Genomic DNA, 27,361 nt, shown 5'->3' with positions numbered 1-27,361 from the left:
CAACAAGAAGGCAGGAGTTCAAGTGATCCAATAACATACTCACGTAGAAATCAAGACACCTTTAGAAGTGCTATTGATCAATATAGTGAACTTGTTCCTGTTCTCGATCACCGTAGATCTGAGAGGAATAGGAGACCTCCAACTCGTTTTGTCTCCTTTGATTCCTTTTCACCCCGATATAGGACTTGTCTTAGTGCCATTCATTCTTATTTTGAACCTAGAAACTTTGAAGAAGCTAAAAAATGTATAGAATGGCAAGAAGCTATGCAAAATGAACTTAATGCTCTTAAAAGGGCTGAAACTTGGGATTTCGAAACTCTACCCATAGGAAAGAAAACTATAGGTTGTCGATGGGTTTTTAAGGTTAAAACTAAGAGTGACGGATCCCTTGAAAGGTATAAAGCTCGCTTAGTTGCAAAAGGGTATGGGCAAGAGTATGGAATTGATTATGAAGAAACTTTTGCTCCTGTAGCCCGAATGGTTACAGTTAGATGTCTCATTACTATTGCATCTATTAAAAATTGGAACATTTTTCAAATGGATGTGAAAAATGCTTTTTTAAATGGTGATCTTAACGAAGAAGTATATATGGATGCCCCACCAGGCATGAAGATTCCTGAAAATAAAGTTCTTCGTCTTCGAAAGGCTCTTTATGGATTGAAACAGGCTCCCAAAGCCTGGTATGATAGATTTACCAGTGTAATGTTGGAAAATGGTTTCTTCTCATGCTATACTGACACTGCTCTATTTACTAAGAAATCTAAAGCAGGGATTGTAATATTATTGCTCTATGTTGATGATATGTTAATTACAGGTGATGATGTTCAAGGAGTCAAGGGTATTAAGTCCGTCTTGACTTCAAAATTTGAGATGTCAGACTTGGGTTTTCTGACATATTTTCTTGGAATTGAGGTTGCTTATTCGCAACGTGGTTATTTTTTATCTCAGTCTAAACTTGCTTGTGAGATTATTGACAGATCCGGGATTTCTGATGACAAAGTATGCGAAACTCCTGAAGTTGTGGGAGCAAAAATGAAAATTGACGATGGTGTTCCTTTAACTGATCCTACCCCTTACAGGCAGCTGGTAGGTTCGTTAATGTATCTTAGTATTACTAGACCTGACTTATCACATGCTATACACATCGCCAGTCAGTTTCAGCACGCTCCCACAACCGTTCATATGAGTGCTGTTCTTTGCATCGTCAGATACTTGAAGGGCACAATAAATAAGGGAGTATTTCTATCTTCTTCTTCTGATTTAAAATTACTTGCTTATACTGACTCAGATTGGGGAGGTGACCCTAGTAACCGTCACTCCACCACTGGTTTTTGTGTTTTTCTAGGTGAATCTTTGATTTCATGGCGATGTAAAAAGCAACAGAAAGTCTCTTTGTCATCCACTGAAGCCGAATACAGAGCCATGGCATCCACTACCATGGAAATTGTATGGATTCGACAACTTTTGGAAGATATGGGAGTACCTATCCGAGAACCAACAAAGCTGTGTTGTGACAATAAAAGTGCAATCTATATTGCCAAAAATCACACCTTTCACGAGCGAACAAAGCATATAGAGATGGACTGCCATTATGTCAGAGAAGAATACTTGAAGAAGGTCATTGATCTACCATACGTGACGTCTGAGTATCAACTTGCGGACTTCTTCACAAAAGCTCTTTGTTCGCCTAGATTTCATTTCCTTCTGGACAAACTTGCGGTTATCACACCGTAAGTTTGAGGGGGGTGTTAAAATGTACACTCAAAATCAATATTGTAAGTATAAATATATATACTTATATACATAGAAATACGTATACATATTTTATATGTATACGTATCTCTATATATAAGTATATATATTTATACATTTTTATCTTTTTTACCCGAAAGGGTATTTTTGTCATTTTACATTTTGCGCATATTCCATTTGGAATATGCTGTAATTTTTCCATTATTTTTGTAATTCTTTTAATTTTTATTTTTTTCTTTTTTGCACTCTCAAAAAGTGCATTGGGGGTCTCCCCAATAGAGTCGTTGGGGAGCCCCCAACGGTCACAATTGTGACCGTTGGGAGCTCCCCAACGACTCCTTTGGGGAGCCCCCTCTTGCCTCCTTCCTTCTTGTATAAATAGGGGTGTTCCCCCTTTGTATTTTCTCAAGCTTGAGAGTCTCAAGCATTTGCTTTTATATATTGAAATACATGCATTATTGCATGTTTATTATTTATACACTTTTTGTGTATTTTGTTCAAGTGTTGTGAGAGTGCTTTCGTGCACTTCTTTTATAAGGTTTTTATGCTTGTTTATGTATTGTCTCTTCGTAGACAATTTCACAAAAATGTGGTTAGAGAAGCCTTGCATAGATATCAAAATCTAGTGAAGGTGGTCGTTTTTATTTTTTTTGTCAGTTAAGTTTTTGGAAAACATTCAATTCCAACAAATTTTAAGAAAGGTTTGACTTACAGAATATGGGGCATAGTGTTTAACAATGTTATGAAAAGCATTGAGGCATAGGCGCCCCACCAAAAGCTGAGGCGAGGCGTAAAGCGTAAGCCTCAAAATAAAATAAAAAAAACTTAAAAAAAACTTTACAATATCTACAAATACAAATAAATAAAAGAAATGTGTTATTAATGTAGCAACAACCAATAAGAAACAGAAAATCTCAAATAAATAATGAAAAATATGAGATTAACTTGCAAATTCATATACTTTTCAATCCTTGCATTTCCATCACAGTTAACATTAAAAAAAAACTTATGAGACAAGTTTTTTAGCACCTGCCGGCGAAGAGAGAAGAGTTCTTCTTCTTCTTCTTAGAGACGAGACGCGAGAGAAGAGGGGGAGGTGAGAGACGAGAGAGAAGAGGGGGAGTCGAGATGCAGACAGAGAGAGGGAGAGTCGAGAGATGAGAGAGAAGAGAGATCGTCGAGAGACTAGAGAAGAAGTGGGAGAGTCGAGAGACTAGAGTAGAAGAGGAAGAGTCAAGAGAAGAGAGGCGAGAAAGAGGGAGGGGCAAGAGCCTGACCCTAATTAGGGTCGGGTTTAAACCCCAAATAATGGTCGAATGGGGGCTTTGACCCCCATTTGACTGAGGCACGTACCTCGCCCTGAGGCGCACGCCTAATAACCCATGAGGCGTGCACTTTATCACCCTAGCACTTTTTGCATGCGCCTCAAGGCACAAAGGGCCTCACCTTGGGGCGACGCTTGCCTTTTGCACCTTGAGGCACATTTTAATAACATTGGTGTATAATAATCTACTTTTCATCCCCTGAATAATAAAATATGCATAAATATGAGACACCTCTTTGTTTGACACAAGGGGCCTAGGATGATATGATAAAATTCAATAGAATTTTCACAACATTGGTTCTCATTATTCCATCTTGGTCTTGGTTGTGTGCACTCCTGGACAGTCAGGATTTATACTAAACTCACCAAGCTTATGTCAATAAATTGTACTTGTCCATTCAGTGGACAAGCATTGATTGGTAAGGCGTGGGGTGCAGTTTTAAGAATCAACTCTAGTGTTTTCACTTTGTTCAACCTAATGGTTTTCCTCCACTCTGTTGCTTTCCCATTTAGCGAACAACCATTTATTGGTAAGGCGTGGGGTGCAATGGGAAGTATCAACTCTAGTGTTTTGACTTTGTGCATCCTAATGCCAACGGTTTCCCTCCATCCTGTTGTTCATTGACACACAAATGAGCATATTGGGTGGCTGCTAATTAATAGTTCAACAAAGTGCCAATTGGTTTCACTTTCTCATCTGGTCGAACCTTCTAGCTGATCTTCCTTTCCTGAGTACCATTATGTGCTGCATCATGAATTAGTCTTGGACAACCAGTTAATAGTAATGCTACCATTTGATCCAGTTCATCCATCATGGCTTGACAAGCATAAAAGTTTTAAGAATACTTATATTGTAGATAATGAAACCACTGGTGCATATTTGAGCATGTTCTTGGGGGTGAGAACTTATGAAACCTGCCTTTATGTTCCATTCTCTATTTCTGTGCACCTCTGGAGTGAACTTTTACATTTCCTGCCCAATTCAAGTGTGTCTTCATATCTGAAGTCCCGCTATTACCTGTTAGTTCTTCCCATTGAAACAGTGTTTGACCCATTCATTCTTTTTTTTTTCTTTTACACACAAATATGTGTTAAAGGGTTGTGCGTTATGACTGAAAGATTCAATTTATCGGTTTCATCCTAAGCCTTCCCTTAAATCCATTTTCTTTTTCATTTAGAGACCATTTCATTCTACAATATTGGCTTCATATTTGTCTTGTTCTATTGTGATAAAGGGTTCTTAAATGCTGGCTTTTATGATGAAAGATTGCTATCCAAATCCATCTATATTCTTAAGGTATTTCTTCATCCATGGATCCACTAAGTTCGAGCTAAAATTTCTTTTCCTTTAACCTCATCAGGGATGTTAATGGCTCAGATTGGGTCCATGTATAGGTATAACCAAGTCTCTAATTGGCTATTGCATATTTGGATACAGATTCACAATTGGAATCAGATTGCCAGAGCCCTTGTCATACCAAATCCACTTATCACCATACATTATCAGATGTAAAATTTAACTGTAATAGTCTTATTTGGATTAATACCTTAACAGAATTTGATCTTTTGGCCTTTTAATTGGCCATGGATTTGAAGACCTTCTATCAGACCCTGCCATTTATCTCCTTGGATCTGAAAGGGCTATCTAATGTCTACTAAACAGATTTGGTCTGTCAGATATCTGACACATGCTCATGTTTGTTGATATTCTCAAGCCTCATAATCAGTCATAAATTGAAACCAGAAAATCAGTGGGAACAATTATTTTGGCTATTCTAGTTTGTGCTTGTATTCAATGTGTCATCTGTACTTTCAGTTATTATATGGAAGTTATCTACTCATATGGGACAGGTGCTATTCCAGCCATTGAATGTGTGCCAATAGGTTATTTAAGAAAAGATTGCTCTTATATGGTGGATCATTTAAAATTTACAGTACATATTAGATATGATCTGCTGGTTGTCTGATGTATGCCTTGTTGAATACAGTGGAGCTGACACTGTTTGCTGTATGTGCAGAGAGTCTATTGGTGTATCTAGCGTTGTGGCTGCAATGCTTGGTTTGTCTGTCCTTTTGCTTCTTGGGGTGCTGAATTGGGACGACTGCTTGACGGAGAAATCAGCTTGGGACACATTGGCTTGGTTTGCTGTCCTTGTCGGAATGGCTGGTCAGCTAACAAATCTTGGCATTGTGTCATGGATGTCAAATTGTGTGGCAAAATCACTTCAGTCCTTCTCATTGAGCTGGCCTGCTGCATTCTGTGCTCTTCAGACTGCTTACTTCTTCATACACTATCTATTTGCAAGCCAGACTGGTCATGTGGGTGCCTTATATTCTGCATTTTTGGCCATGCACTTGGCATCAGGGGTACCTGGTGTCCTGGCAGCTCTTGCATTGGCCTATAACACTAACCTCTTTGGTGCACTGACACATTATAGTAGTGGGCAAGCCGCTGTATATTTTGGAGGTATGATGGTTTCCTGCATCCAGCATTCATTCTTCAGCTATTCTAAATTTGAATTTTGCTTCTGCAACATGGCTTAGTTGACCTGTGTTTCCAAGTTTACTTCCACAGTTCTATTCTAGAGTTTTGGCTTGGCCAGATTTTTAACCTGATGCCACAACTCTCTCTCTCTCTCTCTCTCTATCTATCTATCTCTCTCTCTCTCTCTCTCTCTCTATATATATATATATATATATATATAGTAATGATAGGGTACTCCGGGTGCACCTACTCCCACCTAATAGAAGCTTTAGATTTTCAAATTTCGTGAACTTTTTTTCTTGATCAGACCCTAAAGATATGATATGTAAGCATTAATTAGTAGAAAACAAGTTTTGGATCATGTGATTATAGCATACATGTAGGTTTTTTAAGACCTTTAAAAGTCAATGGCTCACAATGTATCAAAATTTCATGACTTAAAAACCTTATTTTTATGTCCAAAAAACATGATCCAAAGCATTATTCCTATCAAATAAACTGTGTTAAGTGCATCCATAAGGTCTGATTGAGAATATACAACCTACAACTATGATTTCTAGTATGTGGGAGTAGGTGCTCCCAGAGCACCATAGCATTAGTAATATATATATATATATATTATGGGTTAATATTTAGTGTCTTTGAAGGCACCAAATTATATGAAACTATTGAGCTGAAAAACATAAATTTTAGTTTTTTTTTTTTGTAAATTAAATCTTATGGATGTGATCTACAATGTTTGTTTAGTGGGAAATGAGTTTTGAATCATATGATTGTGACACATAAGCAGGTTTTTAAGGGTTTAAAAAATGAACCGCCTACAATGGCACCAAAATTTCATGACTCAAAAAATCATATTTTTGAATCAAAATAACACGATCCAAGCGATGTAGCCAAAAGCCCTGACTAGCCACCGACTAGTCTGCCTAGTCGGTTTAGGCCAGAGTTGCCAGTCGAGGAAGCGGGAGCGGGAAGCGATACGGGAAGCGGAAGCGAGAAGCGAGGCACTTCTAAAATTTTAGGAAGCGGGAAGCGCGGGACGACTTAGGAGCGACCTAGGAAGCATCTCGAAAGCGACCTAGGGAGCGAATCGGAAGCGACCTAAGAAGCGAAGAAGGAAGCGACATAGGATTCGAGTGAGAAGTGAAAGGGAAGCGAATAAGAATTGAAAGGGAAGCAAAAATGTAATTATATATTTTTATTTTATCAAAAACTAAGATTTATGTCATCATTGACAAAATAAAACATGTATATAGACAATAAATAATATAAGTTGTAATTATCTAACAAACGCATCATATTGCAACTGTCAAGCATTTAAAAAATCATACATCAAGAGAAAATCATAATTCACATTCTTATTGCAACCATTTAACAAATGCATGCAATCACTAAATAATGCATTAAGAAAACAAATAAATTTGATTAAAAATGTACATTTTTCAACGAAAGAATCAAATAACTTGTTATTTGATGTTGTAAATCTTGTCATCTCTGCAACATAGAAAATGAGAAATCAATAAACTCAGATTACATAGAGATATAGTTAAATTTTTAAGCTATAAATTTCTAAATTGTAAATTATAAGATACAAAGTTCTAAACTCTAAACTTAAAATTAACATAATCCGCTACTTCACTTCATCACGCAAGATTCAAAATAAAAGTATACCAAAAAAAGATTACAAGACCATGACAAAAAAGTTACATAAAAGTTTTTAAGTTGGACTACTCCAACTACATCATAAAAAAATTTAATAATTCAAGAGTTCATTAATCTGTTATATTTCTCTTCCCCTTCAAGTCAGCAATAGATCGCGAACTTTCTGCATCATCACGTGCTTCTTGTCCTCCACGACCATGTCTTCTGCTCCTTCCTTCATTTCCTACAATGAATACGTTAAAAAATTAAAATGTTCAAAAACCATAATTTAAAATATAAAAAACACAATATCAACATACTTTGCCTAGGTTTCTGGCTAAAGAAACGATCAATCCGACCATGAGGAACTGATGGTCGCTCTTGTATATCGGCAGTTCTACTAGCTCTATTTGATTGATTTGTATCCTCTTCAGCTTCATTTGTACATATGATTATTGGAGGTAACGAAGCTCTTGGTCGTGCATCTTTATGTTTGGATTTGGAAATAGTGCTTGATTGTTGTGCACTATCATCCAAATCTCTCCATCGCATATCCTCTAATCTCAACGTATTTTCTTCTACAATAGGAAGTTCTGGATTGATATCTCATTTTCGATTAGGCCCTTCTTTGTAGCGATTGTTGCACCTTTTATAACAAGAATATAAAATATGAATGCTAATAAACAATCAATGATAGAAAAAGAGAAAAAAAATACCAAAACAAAAGTACAAACAGTTTAATTATACTTGTCAATTAATCGAAGATTGAAATGAATATACACTAAGGTATCAACACGATCTTCATTGAACTTATTTCTTTTAACATTGTGAATGTAATTATAGGTGCTCTACACTCTTTCTGCAGAAGATGTGCTAATAGGTTGAGATAAAACCTTAATGGCTAATGCTCTCAACTCAGGTGTATCACCACCATAAAAACGCCACCAATTAAGCACCGACATTATAGGATTCAATGCATCTATTCTTGCTGCATTTCGGCTAAATCTTCTACTTCTTAATGCAAAAGCCACAAGTTGTGACCTATAAAGTGTAGATAGCTCTTCATTTCCAGCAGATATGACTTCAAACGCGAGCATTGCACCGTCTAAGATATCATTATCCTTTTATGCAAAAAAAAATGTTTAGTAACTATAACAAGAAAATGCAAATAAAATAATAAAATAATTAAATCATTAAACTTTATTAAATAGATAAAATAAAATTTTTACCAGGAGAAACTCGTTTGACCCCTCCTGCTGCTGGGATTTTGAGATACTCCGACTCGTAATATTTTGGAGTAAGCATGTGGGCTAGACTATGGAGAGGCGCATTTATTCTATCCCATCTATTTGAGGCAATCTTATGAATCTTTTCATATAAATCTGGTTGTCATTTTAGATTGTCTTTGATTTCCCCCAACATGTTGTCCATGCTTTCATACACTTCACCAATTATAGGGTCTTCCTGATCACAAAATTTAATCATCTTATAGATGGGTTTTGTAATCAATAATGCTAAACGTACAAAATCTCAATATTATTCATCAAGAATAGTTGTTTATGTTGTAACAACCCTTTTTTTCATAGTTCCATCCGTGCATGATTGCTTCCAATCGCTCCATCTATCTGAAATTATTGTGAGTCTTAAGCTCTCCCTCACATCAAGCAAGCGTTTCAAAGTAGTATAATGTGAAGCAAACCTTGTTTTTGCAATCTTTATTAATTCTAATTTTTCATTGCTTCTAAAGATTGCTAGTGCCTTTAAATGATTTGTAATATACTTCACAATTTCTTTACTCTTCAAATATGTTTCTCACAACCAATGAAACTCATGTGCCAAATCCTTGAAGATCAAATTAAGTGTGTGCATAACACAAGGTGACCAAAAAATATACCTGTACGTTTGTTTTAATTATTCACCTGCTAACTTGCAATTTGTTGCATTGTCTGTAATCACTTGCACTACGTTAGAAGGCCCCATAAGTTTAAATCCCATCTTCAAAAACTCGACAATGTTTGTAGCTGACTATTACACATTAGAAAAATCGCTTGCATATAAGAACATCGAGCCAAAACAGTTTGAGGCAAGTATATTTATCAAGTGTTTGTTCTTGATATTTGTCCAACCGTCTGAGACAATGAAAACTCTCTCTGTGAACACGCTCTTTCTCACTGTCAAGCAACGTTGTTCGCGCTTTTTCATATGATGGGGGTTTATATCCGGGCACTTTACTAACTGCAAATATCATCTCTTCCCAATATGGTGATCGAAGCACATTGAAAGGTATGCCATTTGCACACAAAAATCTGATAATTTTGTGATCTACATCATCCCTTTCTACCTTTTTAAAGGTATCACGAATATCAACTATTTTTCGGCTTCCGCTAGATGATGTAGTCATACTAATAGGCTTCTTCGGAGTATCAATTCTTGATCTCCTCAACTCAAATGCACTTGATGAAACCTCCACTCAGCGAACTTGCCTCTTAATTTTTTTTGCCAATTCTGCATTTTTTGCAACTACAGGGCAAAAGGCAATCCCAACACTTTGTCCCTTTGGAGATCCCATGAGATGTGCAAAAACTCGAGTATATGACCCATGATAAATATTTTTGCAGTGCCTGCACATTAAAACTTGGGTTCCACCTTGCTTTCCTTGCTCACTCTTCTTTTGTTTCAATACATGACACCATAGCACTGTTGTTTTATGCATGCTAGGTGGTTCATCATCTTGGTCATCTTCATAATAGTAGTCATCCAAGTCATATTCTTCCTCATCAAAACAATTTTCGTTTCTGTCCTCAAACTGATATGGACAAGCAGAAGACCTCTTCTTGCCCTTCCCAACACCATTAGATGATTCATGCTCCAAATTGTACAAAGAATCGTCATCGTCATCAGAATTATCGTGATCATAGCTTGGGATGGTCATTAATGAAGCAAAGAACATGCAAATATAGCTGCATCATTAAAGTATAAGAATCATCCTAAAACACTTTAAAAAAGCTATTATTAACAGTAAAGGATGGAGAGTGAAGAACACAAATCATTACTCATAATTTACCAATTACTAAAACAAATAAATAAACATCATTTAAGGAGGTGAAAGATCTATGATTCTATAATATACTATGATAAAGCAGACAAAAAAAAAGTTCTTTCAAAAGTTTGCATTTATAAAAAAATGCTAAAGAAAGATAACATAACAACGAAGAAAAACAAAATTCATATTGGCCGACTGTTACTAGCAATAATGATATTTATTTAAAATTTTAAACAACTAGCTGCAACATACTAGTTGCGCCACTCTTCTGATAGAGTAAATGAGCCGAGCCTGGGCGTGCCCACGCTCGGTATATCAAAGAATTCATACTTAATAGGGATGATAAGCTCAATCATGCTTGGTATACATTTTGTATAATATGTTTTTATAATATGAATTCAAGAATTTTCCTATAATATATTTTTTATATATTAATTTATACTTATAATAAGTATCTCTTTTGTTTTGTTTCTTTTATCATGCTTGGTTCACTTGATCAACATGTAAGTTCAGAATTCACATAAAGCAAAGTCACTTCAAGAGATCAAGGAGAGAATGGAAGTCTGCAAGATCAAACACCATAATGAAACCATAAGACAACTTGTGGAGGCAGAACATGTTTTTCATTGACTTTGAAATTGAAAACAATAAATCAATAATCCATATATATCCAACAGTAAAAGAATAATAAAAGTGATCCAGTCAATCTGATCAGGATTCAAGCAATCGTCAAAATGACTTAAAAGTTAAAACCTACAAGAATGATAAAAAAATACTGCATTAACCCTTATTCTTAAAAGACGACCAAATAAACTCGGTTAAACCACAAGATGTGAAATGTTTCTCAACCAATATATTGTTCATTCACGGGACTCAAATAAGAATATAAATGATCATCATATTGATAACACAAAAGATAAAGACCATCATGTTATTGCAACAGGAAAATGAAACAAATAGTCTCTAACAATCCTCTGTTCCCTAAATGTACTTTCTAGAGAGAATGAAGGAATCAAACCTCTACTCACGAGCTGAACCTCACACCACACAGGTCAGACACCAGCCCTATATCACTCGAAAACTCTTCATCAACGCAAAATATGGGCCCACCATTTGGGGAAAACAATTTGGATGGGTTTAAACAGGTCTAAACTCATTAACTGACCTTATTTCCCAACCTTAACACCCTCTGAGTAGCCACAGAAATCTCAGATTTCCAGAAAGTGAACCAAAATAAAATTACGTTAGGCAATGATGTCCCAAACACTAGGTAGAGAATCGGATCTCCAAGGACCAAACTTTCAGAAAATAAAACTGATAAGCTTTCCGTTTTCAAAAGATCAAGGTTACGGTGACAAGGCAACGGTAAGCTATAAGCAACCCAATAAATAATGATAAACATAGATAGAATAAATTGTTTCCAACAACATGCACATGAATAAGCAATTCTGCAGAACCGACAAAGAGTGTAAAACATGTCACAGGGATACTCTAACTTAATCCCATGTGGTAAACGGGTCTCGTGCCAAGCTGAAAGCTTGGAATCTCTCTGCCTCATGGGGCTTAAGAGACGGTTAGGGTCTGCGACTGCCTAACCCCAGCTTGCCTTAAAAAAACAAAATAAAAAAAAACTCTGAAGAGTCTGAGCGAGAGTCGCCATGCTTGGCTTGTGAAGGGGTTGTAGTCGTGCGATGAGCGTGAGAGAAGAGATGGAGAGAGTGAGAGGAGAGCGTACCTGAACATAAGGGGTGAAGGGGAAAAATCGAAGTCATGGGAGATGGAGAGAAGAGATGGATGGGAAATGGATACGCGTACCTGAATATCCCCATCGTCAATCGGTTGCGGTCGCCGGACGTTGGAAAAGGTCGTCGGAAGTTCTGAAGGTCGTCGGTCGGTGGCCAAAAATCCTGAGAGAGAGAGAGAAAGAGAGAGACTCGGAAGAGGCGTGAAAAAAAAACCCTAAAGCCTCTCTTTTATGTTTTTTTCGCGTGTTTTTTAAAATTCCAATTTTGCCCTTAATAAAAAAACTCTTTCTTTTTAAAAAAAAAGTGCAAAATAGTAATAAAGGTAACTCGTACCCCATTAAAGGGGTACACACTTCCTAATACTTAAGTGCGCTTCTCCGTGCATTTCGGAAGCGTCGCGTTTTGCGCTTCCGAAACGCGTACCGGGGAAGCGCGCTTCTCCTCAAGCATAGGCGCTTCCGGTAACTCTGGTCTAGGCTAAGTAAAACTCCTAGGCTTTGCAATTCTTAAGTGGGTACCTTAAAAAGTACCAATTTTGCCGACTAGACACCGACTAAGGCGCCTAGTCGGCGACTAAGTTGCCTCCGCCTAGGCATGAGTGTAGTTTAGTTATTTATTATTCATATATATATATTGTTATTTTTTGTATATATATATATAATTATATATGTGTTTTTGTGTGATTTGTTCAGTGAAATCATGAAAACATGCTTAGTTATTATATATATATATATATATATATATATATATATATGTATATATATATATATATATATATATATATATATATATATATATGTGTGTGTGTGTGTGTGTGTGTGTGTGTGTGTGTGTGTGTGTGTGTGTGTGTGCTACTTTGCTTTTGGTATTTTTTTCGTGAAATATTGAAAGCATGCATAATTAATTTTAATTGATTATGTTTTTTATGTTACTTTTTTTGATAATTTTTTCTATAAAAGCTTGAAAGCTTGTTTAGCATTATGAATTATGTAATATGTTATTTATATATGTCTGTGTTATTGTGCTTTTGTGAAAGGTTGAAAGAATATTTTGTTGATTATACTGAATATGTTATGAATAATTGAATATATATGTATTTGTGTGTGTACAATTATATATATGTGTATTCTGGTTATGTATATTAATATATTTTGTGAAGCATGTGTAATTTTGTACTTGTGTAATGAAATCATCTTATTAGTAAAAGAATTAAACATATTTTTATGTATATTTTATGTACGTTTTTATATTTAATTGGGGTACTGACCAGTCCCGCCAAGTCCTCCACTAGTCTTTTTAGGGGTCTACCGACTAGCCACCGCCTAATGCGTTTGACTACATAGGATCCAAGGCTTGATCCTTAGCAAACAAACCTTCCTGAACACATCTGGTCAAATTGAGTTGTTTAAGTTTGAACCTAGGATTTTTAGCTCAATAGTTCCATATAATTTACTACCTTAAAAGGCACCAAATATTAACCTCTATATATACAGGGAAAATATTTGCTACTAATGAAGGTAAGAACTAATGAGCTAGAAATCATCAGTGCAAGTTGTATCGACACTCAATCTAACCACATAGATGTAAGGATCAAGCCTTGGATCTGTAATGAAGTGCCAGATGAAGTCTCCAAGAGCAAAACAAGAGAGCACGCACATACACAAATAGCCACTAATGGGCAAAAGAACAACACAACCACTTAAAGTGGTAAGGCACCCAAAAGAAGAGGAAAAATATATATTCCACTCAAAAGGCTTCAAAGAAGCATACTTTACAATGGGGAGAAACCCCTTTATTTATAGACAAAAGAGGAGGCCTTGGAAGGGCTCCTAGAGGGACATTGGAGCCCTTCCAACGGTCATAAATATGACCGTTGGATGCTCCAACGTCCTCCTAGGTGGGGCCCATTCCAAGGTGGAAAAGAAAAGGAATAAAGAAAATAAAAAAAGAAAGAAAAAAGGAAATAAAAGAAAAGGAGAAAAATTACAATATGCGATAAGAAGTAAAAAGACTGTTTTACCCCTATATGGGTCTATTTACAAAAGATATAAATATATATATATATATTTATATATGTAGATAGACACATAGACATATATATAATTAATATATATATGTGTATGTGTCGTGATCTATATATATAAATATATATATGTACAACATATTTTAACAGGATCGTGCTTTTATGATGTAATGTGATCTTTTGAGTTATGAAATTTTGGCACATTGTGGGGCCATTGATTTTTAGAACCCTTTAAAAACTTAATTACTTGTCATAATCACATGATTCAAAACAAGTTTCCTACTAAACAAACCATGTCCATTACATCTGTGTGTGTGTATATATATATATATATATATATATATATATATATATATATATATATATATATATAGGGATAATATTTTGTAATGGTGCCATTCAAACGCCTCTTGATCTCCCATGTGTAGGTTGTTTTGATCCAATCTGACCTGATGGATGGATTCAGCATGTTCAAAATAGTGGGAACTGGCTTTTGGATTATGTTTTTTTAATGAAAAAACATGATTTTATAACCCAGGAAAGTATCACACATTGTAGGCCATCGATTTTTGAATTCTTATAAAATCCTGCTTACATGTAATTGGACGATTCAAGAGCCGATTCCCACTAAATGAAACATGTAGATCGCATCTGCGAGGTTTAGTTCCATGAAGAACAACTAAAAAGAAAGAGGCGTTTGTAGGTAATGGTGAAATGACCATTAGGTATATATATACACACACCTTATTAGTTCTGAACCATACTAAGTTTATCGATCGCTCTAGTCAGTTCTGGTTCTAAGTCCACATGGGTCTGGCCTAGATGCAACAATTAGCAGCCTTTGCTGCACTGGAAGTGTTTCCTTACCCCCCGTTTGGCTTTGTAAAATTGTATTAACTTGTATGTTCCCCAGAAGTATAATTTTCATAGCTAAAAATTAACTGATCCTTGCACAATGTAAATTGTATTTCTCTAATTGGCCCTGTAATTTAAAATTAAAGTTTTTCTTTTCCCATCTCCAGCGGGGTATGTGGAGCTTCCGGATGTTTTCAAGCTGGGGTTCATTACTGCTGTGATAAATGCCGTGATTTGGGGAGTGGTGGGGACCTTCTGGTGGAAGTTTTTGGGCCTCTATTGAGTTTCCACATTCCTGTAAGCATAGACTCCCTAAGCTTTTGCATGCCACAGTCTAGTTTCGAAGTGTTACTGTCTTTGACAATCAAACTGATCATGTCATTTTCATGCACCTCATCAGCTTGGCATCCAACGATCAGAGGTACTTCCCTCGACATCTGAATAAAACTTAGAAGAGTTTCAAAGATTAAGCTCATCTGCAGTCCAACTGCAACAACCAACTTAGTGGTCCAGAATCAGTATCTGTCATCAATGATCAGTTATCGCAGTTTCACATTGTGCCAGTGACCCCATTCATAGCAAGCACCTTCCGTGAAGAATTGAGGAGCTTGAATGCAATTTGGTATATAGCCTGAAGTTTTGACTGTCCAAGCCAGAGGGAAGAGGGATCAATTATTTTACGATTGGGATATGGTGGATTCTTCAAATTATTGATGCTGCATGATTGTTTTGATGATGGTTACTTTTTTTCTAGCCCATGTAGTTGAAATTCTTAATCCAGCAGCAGATTGATCCATTTCTTTATACAATGTTTTTCTGCTCATGTTCCTCCAATTACCATTAGATAACATGGACTTGTGCCCTTTTGCCATCCTTTTCAACCACAGTAGGTTTAATCCATCTCTCTGTTATCAATGAAAGAAATGGCCACAAGTAGTATTGTTTTCACTTTTAGGTACCATGTCTGGCGACTTGTGGTTTTTTTAAGTGTTGAAAGGGGGCAGCTCAACCTCCCACTTGGAATTCATCGGTAATAACCATGATACTTGAAATGCAATGCCCTATTATGAATATTGAAAACCATCCTGGTATTAATCATAGTTGTTGATTCACCCAAACCCACAGATTCTATGTGCATGCTAAAAGGTTCACAACTTGTTTTTTAGTGTATCTGTCTTTGTTGTCCATGAATACCTGCAACTTTGGATGATCATCCATTTGCACTGCATCCATTGTCGTCATTAGCTACACAATTTGGAGCTATGGATCCACCAAAACCATCCCATGTGGGTTCACTCCTTTGCATGAAACTGGTGGTACAAGACAAGAGTGGTCTGAGGCTGGTACGGTTCCATCAGACTTGGTTCGTCATAAAAGTTTAAACTCGGCTTTAAGAATCAAGATAAGACCAGATTCAATGTGGGTTTACTCAGACCTTGGTCTGTCTGCTCTGTTCTGGAGCTCATTGTGTCTTCAAAGTTTCAAGCTTTGATTTATCATCTATGTCACAAAGATATGTATACCACCCTATGACACGAGTTTGAGATGCGAATTCATGCTTTTTTCAATAAAATAAGACTTGATGACATGGATTTTTTTAATTATCTAATAATAAAAGCCTATCTTTTGAATATATCAATATATAAAGTGTATCTTTATAAAAAATATAATTATAATAATTTAAAAATAATATAATATATTAAAACAATGTATATACATGTGAGGATTGTGTCAGTATGTCATAACATGACCGGTTCATGTGGCCAAAATGGTGTCCCTGTGACGTATGTTGTATTATGTTGAATTTGCCATTGCAACTATTCTTTGAATAGAGGCAGACGGATGTTGTCAGTATCGGTATCGTCCCTGAATCGTTTGGCCACCCATTCAGCTGTATCGATCAATACCGATACTCAAGTGAAAGGTTCTGTATCGGCCCAAAAATAATAATAATTTGTTATGTGTCAATCATAACATGACGTGTTAAAACCATTAAAATAAATTTAAAATAATATTAAAAAATAATTTTATTGTATTTTTTTTATTTATTAAAAATAGCTGATTCAAGCTTGCAGCGTATCGATTTTCTTCCGATACTATGAGTATCGGTCGATACTGATAACATTGAGTTAGACAACATCTTAGGATGCTTGTACAGATCAAGATATGAGTAATTTCCAAAGTGCCTTTGTAGTTTGCGACCTAATTCTTTTTTGCAGAGCTTTTTTTGTTTTTGGCCATCCAAGAGAAAGGGACATTAAAACCATTAAAAGCTTCCTGCCGGATATCCAACTGCTCTCACCTGTTTTTTCATTAAAGAATGAATAAAAAGTTTCAAACTTACAATGTGTTAGGAGTCTAGCTCCCAATTGTTTATGCACCCATAAGCATTGAGGGCCATCAGAGATCGTATTAACAAGAATTGGCTATCTTTTGATGTGACATAATGCACAAAAAATTCGCTGGTGTTGCATTTTAGTTTTAAAATATTATATATTATTTGATGAGTAATTTTAGTCAAGGGGAAATGTGAAGCTTTCCTTTAAAAAACATTACATGTGTTTTTTTTTTCTTAATCTAAACTTATAGATGTAATCTCTATATTTTATTTAGTAAAAAACATGTATTAGTATTTTTGTTTTTTAGCTAAATGGCAATGAAAAATGATTATATTGTCTTTGCAAAATGACATGTTTCTCAAAATGCCCCACAATTTATGAAATCCGCCCCCATGTTTACAATCGCAAGCTATCATGTGAATTGATCGTCAAGAAGGTCTGAACATGTATGGTGACGTTTATATATATATATATGAGAAATGAAAACAATAGAAAACATACCAACCCTACCCACTAAGATTTTTTTGGGTGTTTTTTCGAAACTGACCTTAGGTGTTCGGTATGATTGATTTACTAGAAATTGACACTTATCATACATTTTGGATAGAAAAAATGGTATTTGAAGCCTAAAAAAATTATGAAAATTTAGACCATTAATTTTTCAACCTTATAAAACCTATCCATGCATCAAAATCAAATGATCCAATTGTCAATTTCTAGTAAATCAATAACACTGAACACATTTGTCAGGTCAAAATTTTGAAAAAACACTGAAAATCGATGGTTCCATGCAATTGGGTACCATCTGGTAGGAATGCAGTAGGATAGCTTCTCAATATATATACATATACATAGTACGACATTCACAAGCTATCTGATCATTAAGGAGCCTGCAAATATATGATGGCATTCTACCATATAGATCTTGATAGTCAAGACGGTCTCTCTCTCTCTCATATATATATATATATATATATATGCTGAACATATTAAGCCCTTTTTTCTCGTTCTGTCCCATCAGGCCCCATAATTTGAAGTGTTTTATAATAGATAGCATGCTTGATTTAGTAAAAATCAACACTTGGATCATGTTTTTTTAATGAAAAATGTATTTTATGAACCAAAAAAAATTGATGCCTTCATGGCCATTGTTTTCGGATCACCATTAAAACCTGCATACAATTCAGATTTCGGTGATAGAAAAGCCGATTTCCACTAAACAAAACCTATAGATCACATCTATGGTGTTAGATATTAGAAAAATACCAAAACTATGATTTTTGAATGGGTCTAAAGGGGCAGAATGAGAAGATGAGGCAGAATGAGTGCATTACTCTCTCTCTCTCTCTCTATATATATATATATAGTAATGTGACACCATTCTTCGTTAGGTCTCTTTAGGCCCTTTCAAAAACCATAGTCTTAGGTATTTTTTCTCATGTCTAACACCGTAGACATGATCTATAGGTTTTGTTTAGTGGGAACTGGCTTTTGGATTGCTGGAATTTGACATATATACAGGTTTTTTTTGGGATCCAAAATCAATGGCCATGAAGGTACCAATTTTTTTTTGGCTTAGGAAAAATTGTTTTTTCGTCAAAAAAACATGATCAAAGAGTCGATTCCCACTAAATCTTGCATGCTAAACACATCTAACAGTTAAGATCTATCATAAAACACGTAAAAACCTATGGGCAGAAAGGGGCAAAACGAGAAATGGGGCCTAATATGTTCTGTTCTTTTATATATATAGTACGATATTCACAAACTACGATGCAAATCTTTTTTAAGTAATTGATGGTAAAGGAGGTTCACAAATATGTGATGACATTTGCATATAGAAACTGAAATGTGTTCAGCAACCCAAGTATATTTTATGGAATGAATCAAGATTTTCATAAGTTTTTTTGCAAATCTAACACTTGATATGCATTCGGCGTGGTCCATTTGTTGGGAATCAATTGTTGGATCATCGTAATCGGATAAAGAAATGTGATTTTTTTATGCTTGAATATTTATCAAAATTTTAAGTCATTGATTTTCAACCCTCAAAAGATCCTTCTTATACATCTTAATTGGATGATCCAAGATTATTTCTATAACACCAAACATACAAATTACATCAGTATGATAAAATTTTAGAAAAAAATAAAACTTATAAAAATCTTGGTTCATAACAATAAACATATCTGGTTGGTAAACATATTTCACTTTCCTTTATATATATATATATATATATATGACATTCATGAGCTATTATGCAAAACACAATTAATCCTCAATATGGGAGGTTCACTAATGAGAAGGGTAAAAATGTCCTAAAAAATAGGGTATCCACAATCGTGGGCATAGAGAAGATTTAATAAGTTGTGGAGCATTTCAAGAAATATCATTTTGCAAGAACAATACACTTATTTTAAAAAAAATCATGGGCTCATATTACACTAAAAACTTAATTAACTTAAAATAAAAAATTCTTGTTAAATTGATGTTGACCAAAACATAGTTTTTAGTGAATAAGTAATGATAAACACATTTATAAGTTTGGATTAAGTGAAAAATGCATGCCAATACATTTTTTAAGGGGCTCTAAAATGGTGGATGCTACACATTTCGATTTAGCCGAGTATTGATTTTTTTTATAAATAAGTAATGATAAACACATCTATAAGTTTCGATTAAGTGAAAATTGCATGCAAGTATATTTTTTAAGGGCTCTAAGATGGTAGATGCTACGCATTTCTCTTTAGCCAGTATTGAAAAGGTTTCTTTTTCCTATTTTTTCTTACAAAATAAAAAAGTGGTGCTACAAAAAATATTGCTTTGAAAGCAATGTTATCGGTGTCGGTGGGTATCAGCCAATGCACATCGAATTGGGAGAAAAGTGATATGCTGCAAGCGTGAATCCACTATTTTTTGATAAAATGTAAAAAATACCAAAAAGTAATTTTTTAATATTATTTTAATATTATTTTAATATTATTTTAATGATTTTAACATGTGTTATGTTATGATTGACACGGAATATTTTTTTATTATTTTTGGGCCGAATGATTTACTTGAGCGTCGGTATCGACAGATGCAGCTGAATCGGTTGCCAAATTATTAGTGACAACATTGTTTGAAGGTTTATTCTTACTGCGACCCAAAGGGTTAGTTTTGATTTAGAGTGGTCGTACTTCTAGCCTTCAGAGTGGATTGGTAAATGGTTTTTTTTAGCGATAACCAACATCAATAGGAGCAGGGTTGTCAACGGTGGACCTGCTCATATAACTAATAACCAGGTTTGGATTCAGGTTCGGTTTTTGTTGGGTCACGAAAATAGAATCCCATATATATATATATATATGAGAACTAAACATATTAGGCTCTCTTTTCTTGTTCGGTCTCGTTAGGCCCCATAATTTGAAGTGTTATTATAGACCTGAACCATTAGATGTGTTTATCATGCTCAATTTAGTGGGAATCTCCTGGATCATATTTTTTTGATGGAAAAAATATTTTTTTTATGAGCCAAAAAAATTTGATGCCTTCATACCCATTGATTTTGGATCAATAGAAAAACCTATATAAAGGTTAGATTTTGGTGATCCAAAAGCTGGATTTCGCTAAACAAAACCTATAGATTGTTAGATGTGAGAAAAAAAACTAAAAACTATGATTTTAAGTGGCCTAACAAGGCAGAACCAGAAAGAGCACATTATATATATATATATACACTCGAGTTGGGTCAAGTACCCTCAAAAAAAGCCTGGTCGGGTTAGGTACCTGGCAAAAATCACGGCCCAAACCCGGCCTGAATATTGCTCAAGTCAGGTTTGGGTCAACCCCGAATATTATTTGGCTTGGCAGTTTTCATGCTCATACCCAAGAATTTATGGTCAGGTAGGATTGGATTTATAACCCGAAAAAACCACACTTGGAACGAAAACCTGGTCATGTTGGCTCAGCCTGTTATACCTATGATGGTAGTATTGACGGCATAAAACTCTGAGGCTAGGACAGTCCCTGGTCCTATGCTGGGCATTGACTTGCGCAGGGAAGAGACGCCCATGAGAATGTTAACTTGCGCAGGGAGGTGGCCAAGGCCCCCACCCCCACTACGCCAACTTCTCCCTTGGGGCGGTTGTGTTTCATTTTTTAATACCAATTACCAAAGATGTATTTAATGAAGCAACGCCCTAACCCTGAAGACCTCTCATAATGCGGTTTGGACTTTTTTTTAGGAAAAAACAAGATCGTGAGTACAAAAATTGCATGTACTTCCCTTCCAAAAAAATGTTCTTTGGTTAAATTCCAGAGAATTCAATGCTTGGTGTTGGTGAACTTTGATAGATGCTGTTAATTTTACTGCAATAACAGATCAGAATAACTGCTTTGGATACAGTTTCTTTTTTTTGAAAGGCAAGCTGGGGTTAGTCAGACCCCTACCAGTTATACAACTATACCATTGGGTTTTGAAACTGCAACGTCCTAACACTAGGTGACGTGCACTATCTGCTCATACCAGACAAGCAGAGCCCCCTCGTTGGTTTGGATACAGTGATTCAACTAAAGAACATAACCACAAATCTTGTTCTTGAGATTTTTCTCGTCATTGGGAAATCTTGCAATAAATTGATTTTCTCTTTGATTTTTAGGAAAACATTGAAGTTACAACTATAGGAAAAATAGCAAACCTTATGCAAAAAAATAAAAAAATGAAACTTGGAAAAAAAAGAAGTGAATGTAAGCTCGACATATCTGGATAAACCAAGAGATATTGTTCTGATACTTGTCAACAAATCTCAAACATTTGCTGGACTGTAGTAGGCAATGCCATTATGTTGTTTGTTGCTTGGCGTCTATTAATGGGTTCCATGGTTTAGGTCATGGATATACGTGGCAGGAAAAAAAAAAAACTGACCAATGACTTGGGGTTGTACCTTTTCTGTCTTGGGACCAGCAACTTGGCTTTTCCATTCTTATCCACATCTTAGGATTTCTTAGCATTTTGATAGTAAAATAGTTGTCCAGGATTTTGGCAATTTATTCAAACTTTGAGAAGGGCTCTAATCTTTGAAGATGGATACATGAGCATACGCTAGCATCATTAATTTCAAGTTTCCTCGATAAGAGATCATCCAGAGTTGATCAGGTCTTAATGAGTAAAGAGAGAGAGAGAGAGAGAGAGAGAGTTAATTTGTAATGCTTGGATCTTAAAATAGTAAGGATCTCCAAATCCTTGGATCTGAGATCCGAGGGCTCTCAAACACACGGCAAAGTGATTCAAAAGAGGTGATAGGCGGTAGGTATAAGAGTGTCAATTGGTCGGGTTTGATCCGGACCCGACCCCATACCAAACCCTATAGGGTTAGGGTTTGGTGATAAACAAGAAAGTCCAGTTAGAATCAGGAACCGTCCAGTTAGAATCAGGGTCCGATTAATATATGGAGCCGGGTATGGCTTGTGAAATTTCATACCAGACCCAGGCCCAACCTGAGTTCTCACTAAGATCTACAAATTTTCAATGTAAAAAGGATAAATATATATATATATCATTTTACCGAGTATGGTCCAGGTCTGGTTCATAGAATTCTTATATGATCGGGGTATGATTTCTCTTATGGTGAGTCCAATTAGATGTAGGTCTGGACCCGATACCATCATCTCAAATCAAGTCTGGGTTTGGTTTCACCTGGGTGTAAAACAAAACGGACCCCTTGACACACCTGATGTTGACAAGCAAAAAAGATAATTAAATGCTTCATGTTCTGTTTTGGATACTTGCATGCACTTTTTTTTTTAAAGAATGTCAAGGTTTTAGCCCAAATTTATATTAAAGAATAAAAAAATTACAAAAGATGTCTCTCAGAGGGATAGCCAATCCGGTGGCTCATCTTTCCATAATAAATTATTACACGACCTAAGAAAGAAAAGAACATAGCCCATGGCCAGCAACAGCCCCTTGAGCAAAACACTGTTACATACAAACCCGTACAGGTAGGGGGTGTCAAAACCTGACACGACCCGCCAACCCGACCCGCCAACCCGCCTCTTAGGCGGGTCCGTTTATTAAACGGGTCGGGTTCGTGTTAGGGGTATGTCAACCCGCCAACCCGGATGACCCGTTTAATAAACGGGTTAGTCGGGGGGGTCAACCCGTTTATAACTTTATATATATATATATATATATATATATATATATATATATATATATATATATATGATTCTAACCCTAAAGTTAGCATTTCCACTTTTCCAGTTCTCGCTCCTTCTTACCTAGCCGCAGCCGATAGCGAGCTGCGAGACGCCGAGAGGCCCGAGACCCCTTTCTCACTCGACATCATCCACCGCTCTCCCTCCTTCTGTTTTGGGTCTCTCTCTCTATTTCTTGCAGCATCCACCGCTCTCCCTCCTTCCGTTGTGGGTTGCTGAGTTGCGTTTACAGGTCCACAAGCAAGTGAAATACCAACAACAGGCTGCTACGAGTGCCTATGCATCTTTTACTGTGGAGGATGCACATCCATGGGGTTTCTCTCAAATTGGGTTGAGGCTTTTGTAGGGTTTTAGTTTTTCCTCCTAAAATTCCATTTTTTCTTTTGTTGGTGTTGTTTTGGCTGGAATTTGAGGGTTTCTTTTATGGTTTTTTAGTGTATGCTCTCAAGCTAATATGCGCTTGCTGCCCTAACCAGTTTGGTTACTCAATGTATCAGATTAAATTGTTTTTTACCTACAACCTGTTTGGGCTTAGTGGTAGACCTATCGTTGGTGGCATGTTTTTGGTTTAAATAATTTGTTGTTGCCTTCCATCTTTATAAAAGGGAAAAACCATTTGAAGCACACGACTATATATCCCACCCCTTTTCACATTCATCAGTGTGAGTAAGAATTACTATTTATGTTGTTTCAGGCTGATCCTTTGCTGTGGCTGTTACCATTTATTGGTACATCAAACATCAGGTCTTTAGTATTATACTTGCATATTTACCTGTACATAGTTCAGATTATATGGAGAATGCATCTTTATACCAGCCAGGATATTCCATATTTGAAACAGATCAATAGTATTGGTTGTTTTGACATTGCCTGATTCTACCTTGCAGTACTGCTTGTGTACTCGGTATGGTTGGAATTTTAGCACCACTTTGTGAAGAAACATTATACAGGGGTTTTCTGATGGTGTCTTTGACAAAGTGGTGATGGTGAGCATTTGAATTGTTCAGAAAGATGCAGCTTGAAGAGTTGAACCCTGATGCATTCACTCTGTCAGCTCTTTTCATTCTGTTTCATCAATTGGCAGTTTTAGACTTTTAGTTTAACTCATCAATCTGAAAGCCAGTCGGGTTACTCGGGTCGGTTATCGTGTCTATGTTATTGGGTCGACCTGTTTAATAAACGGGTCCCCGTGTCGTGTTGACCCGACCCGTTTATTAAACGGGTTAGGCGGGTCATGTCGGGTTACCCGTTTAATAAATGGGTCGGGTTCGTGTTTGCCACAGTCGACCCGTTTAATAAACGGGTCGGGTTCGTGTTGAGGTATGCTGACCCGCCAACCCGCCGACCCGACCCGCCAACCCGACCCGATTGCCACCCCTACGTACAAGGGCTGATGTATGACGACCTTCTGTATCAGCCCTCACCACACTAATGTTTATTATTTGAAATGACGCATATATGCACTCCTTGTTGAATGAGCGTTACAAAGGCAAACATTCCCCCCAAGAATAAAATTGTCTCTAAAGTAAACAAAAAATGAGCGAATATAATTGCCTCTAAAGGATCACGAAGCAAATCTGACTGCTAAAGAGCTGAAATTGTCTAACAAAAAAATATCAGCTATCAAACTTCTTTTGGCAAACAAGGATATATAGCTCCTCTAAGATATCGACCGATCAATCCCAGTGAACTGTTCTGTGCAAGATGTTCAAACGAGACCAACAATTATCGATTTACTTGGCAACACTCCCTCAGCATTCCTCAATTTCCAGATATTCCAACAGATTATTTGGAATACAATATCCTAACATGGTTTGAGCCATGAAGGATGATGTAAAGACGTTATCTGCCATTTCAACTCTGGAATAAAATATCTTCTTCCCAAAGATTTTGCACATAAAATTTCAAATCAATTGGACACTGAAACACTAAAATAATATATAGGACTGAGTCTCTTCATTCTTCAAACAGAGGGAACATCTATTTGACAATGCAACACCAAAGCTCTTCAATCTTTCTTGAGTAATAAGTCTACTCTGACCAGCCAAATACGCAACCCAGGCTGCTTTGAGAGAGATTTTTTTAGGCTGCACAAACCCATACCAATCATGCACAGAGGCGTCCCTCTTGAACTGCATCGTAAATTTCTTTACGACTAACTTTCGCAACACATTTAGAGTCATTCCATCAAAGACAGTATGAACCATGAGAGAGCTGAAACCCAGCCAGATTGGGCTATATGCTTTCAAGACTTGAGAAAGGAACACGACGCTCCACACAAAGATCCAGGCCTTTCTTGATGCTAATATTTTTCATGTTCTTATATCTCAGAGAGGTTGAAGCAGTGGCCCCATCCAAGGATTGGTCCAAAACCGTGTAGTACTCCCATCAGCCACTACACGGTTCGATCTTTTTTTTATCTTCAGAATATTTCCTTTCATGATCCAGAACTGGAATCCATATTTACTCTCCAAAAACTTTTATTGTAAAGATATTGGCAACATATAAATTCAATACAGAGTCTCCAAATAACACATCAATAAAAAGCTTAGCCAAATATGCTAAGTTCAACTCCTTAATCCTACAAAGACCAACTCCACCCTCTATTTTCGGTTTACATAGGACCTCCCAAGCCACCAAATGAGGCCTTCTCCCAGAGTCTGAATCTTGCTAAAAAAATTTTTTGAACAGTCTCCAACTGAACCACCACTTTCTTTAGAATCTTGAAAGACAGAATCCAAAATACAGGGATAAAGGTGAGCGTATTATGAATGAGAAGCGATCTTCCTCAATACAACAATAATTTGGCTTTTCAAACTTCAAACCTTTGTTGAATTTTTGCAATAAGAGGCTGACCCTATATTCATCTTACTGACACAAAGAGGCAACCCTAAATATTTTAACGGTAAACTGCTCACCTTTCAACCGGCCAGCTGGAAAACTCGAGCAATCACTTTGGTGTTCACATTAAAGGGAACAATAATAGATTTCTCATTACTTATTTCCATGTCTACAATATATTCAAACTCCAAAAAAATATTCATAACCATTCGCATCTGGTCCTCCATTGGATTGCAGAAAAGAAATACATTATCCACAAAACAGAGATAAGAGATGTTATGATCAAGATGGGGAACTTGAACCGCCTATAACTAATTATTGGATTTAGCAAATTTTAGCCACCTAGAGAATCTTTCCATCACAATTAGAAACAGATAAGGAGATAATGGATTCTAATGCCTCAACTCGTGAGAGCTCCAATTTTTTTTCGGAGCTGTCATTCACCAAAACCTGAAATGATGTGGAAACACAAAGAATAACTCTTGCCATCCAAGTTGGGTGAAACCCCAATCAAAGAAGACAACTCTCCAAGAATTTTCATGACACTCGGTCGTAAGCCTTAACAAGATCCATCTTTAGATAAAATACAAGAATATTCTTCTTATCATAAGAATCAATCAACTCATGCATAAGCAATATATTGTTATGAATATCCTTACCTTTTAAGAATGCCCATTGGTTCTTGGATATCACTCTCGTGAGGAAAGCGCTCATTCTATTCACCATCACCTTTGACACAATTATATACAAGAAGTTGCATAAAGCAATATGTTTGAAGTTCTTAAGGTGCACTGCTCCTTTGGGTTTGGGGATAAGTGTGATCAAGGTCCAGTTCACATTTTTGGCAGTTTTTTCTTTACAAAAAAAATCTTTTAATAGTTGTAATGATGTCTCTTCCCATGATATCCCAACATCTCTGAAAGAATAACCCTGAAAATTTGTCAGAACATGGAGCTTTGTCACCCTTTGCTTGGAAAACGGCTGATCTTACTTCCTTATCAGTAACAGGGGCTAACAAAGACTCATTTTCCTCCTGAGTCACACACGACCCATCCCAAGCAGAGAGAAAGTCATACATGTCCTCATCCTCTGAAAATAAATCCTTATAGAACTTA

General features: G+C 36.2%; 1 protein-coding gene across 1 annotated transcript in view; it reads left to right on the top strand.

The window, feature by feature from the left end:
* The window catches only part of DIT2.1 (dicarboxylate transport 2.1), a 33,877-nt gene extending 18,189 nt beyond the window's left edge, over positions 1-15,688 (top strand). Inside the window, exons 3-5 of the mRNA XM_089998135.1 lie at positions 5,095-5,543; positions 15,036-15,165; positions 15,269-15,688. Of these exons, the coding sequence (XP_089854261.1) occupies positions 5,095-5,543; positions 15,036-15,151 (565 nt within the window). The 3' untranslated portion in view covers positions 15,152-15,165; positions 15,269-15,688. The remainder of the gene's footprint in view (positions 1-5,094; positions 5,544-15,035; positions 15,166-15,268) is intronic.
* The last annotated feature ends 11,673 nt before the right edge of the window (positions 15,689-27,361 follow it).

The sequence above is a fragment of the Nuphar pumila genome, chromosome 2 (genome assembly GCF_984573655.1).
Source record: "Nuphar pumila chromosome 2, dmNupPumi1.hap1.1, whole genome shotgun sequence".
NCBI classification, from domain to species: Eukaryota; Viridiplantae; Streptophyta; class Magnoliopsida; order Nymphaeales; family Nymphaeaceae; genus Nuphar; species Nuphar pumila.
This window is presented reverse-complemented; position numbering and strand designations above follow the sequence as displayed.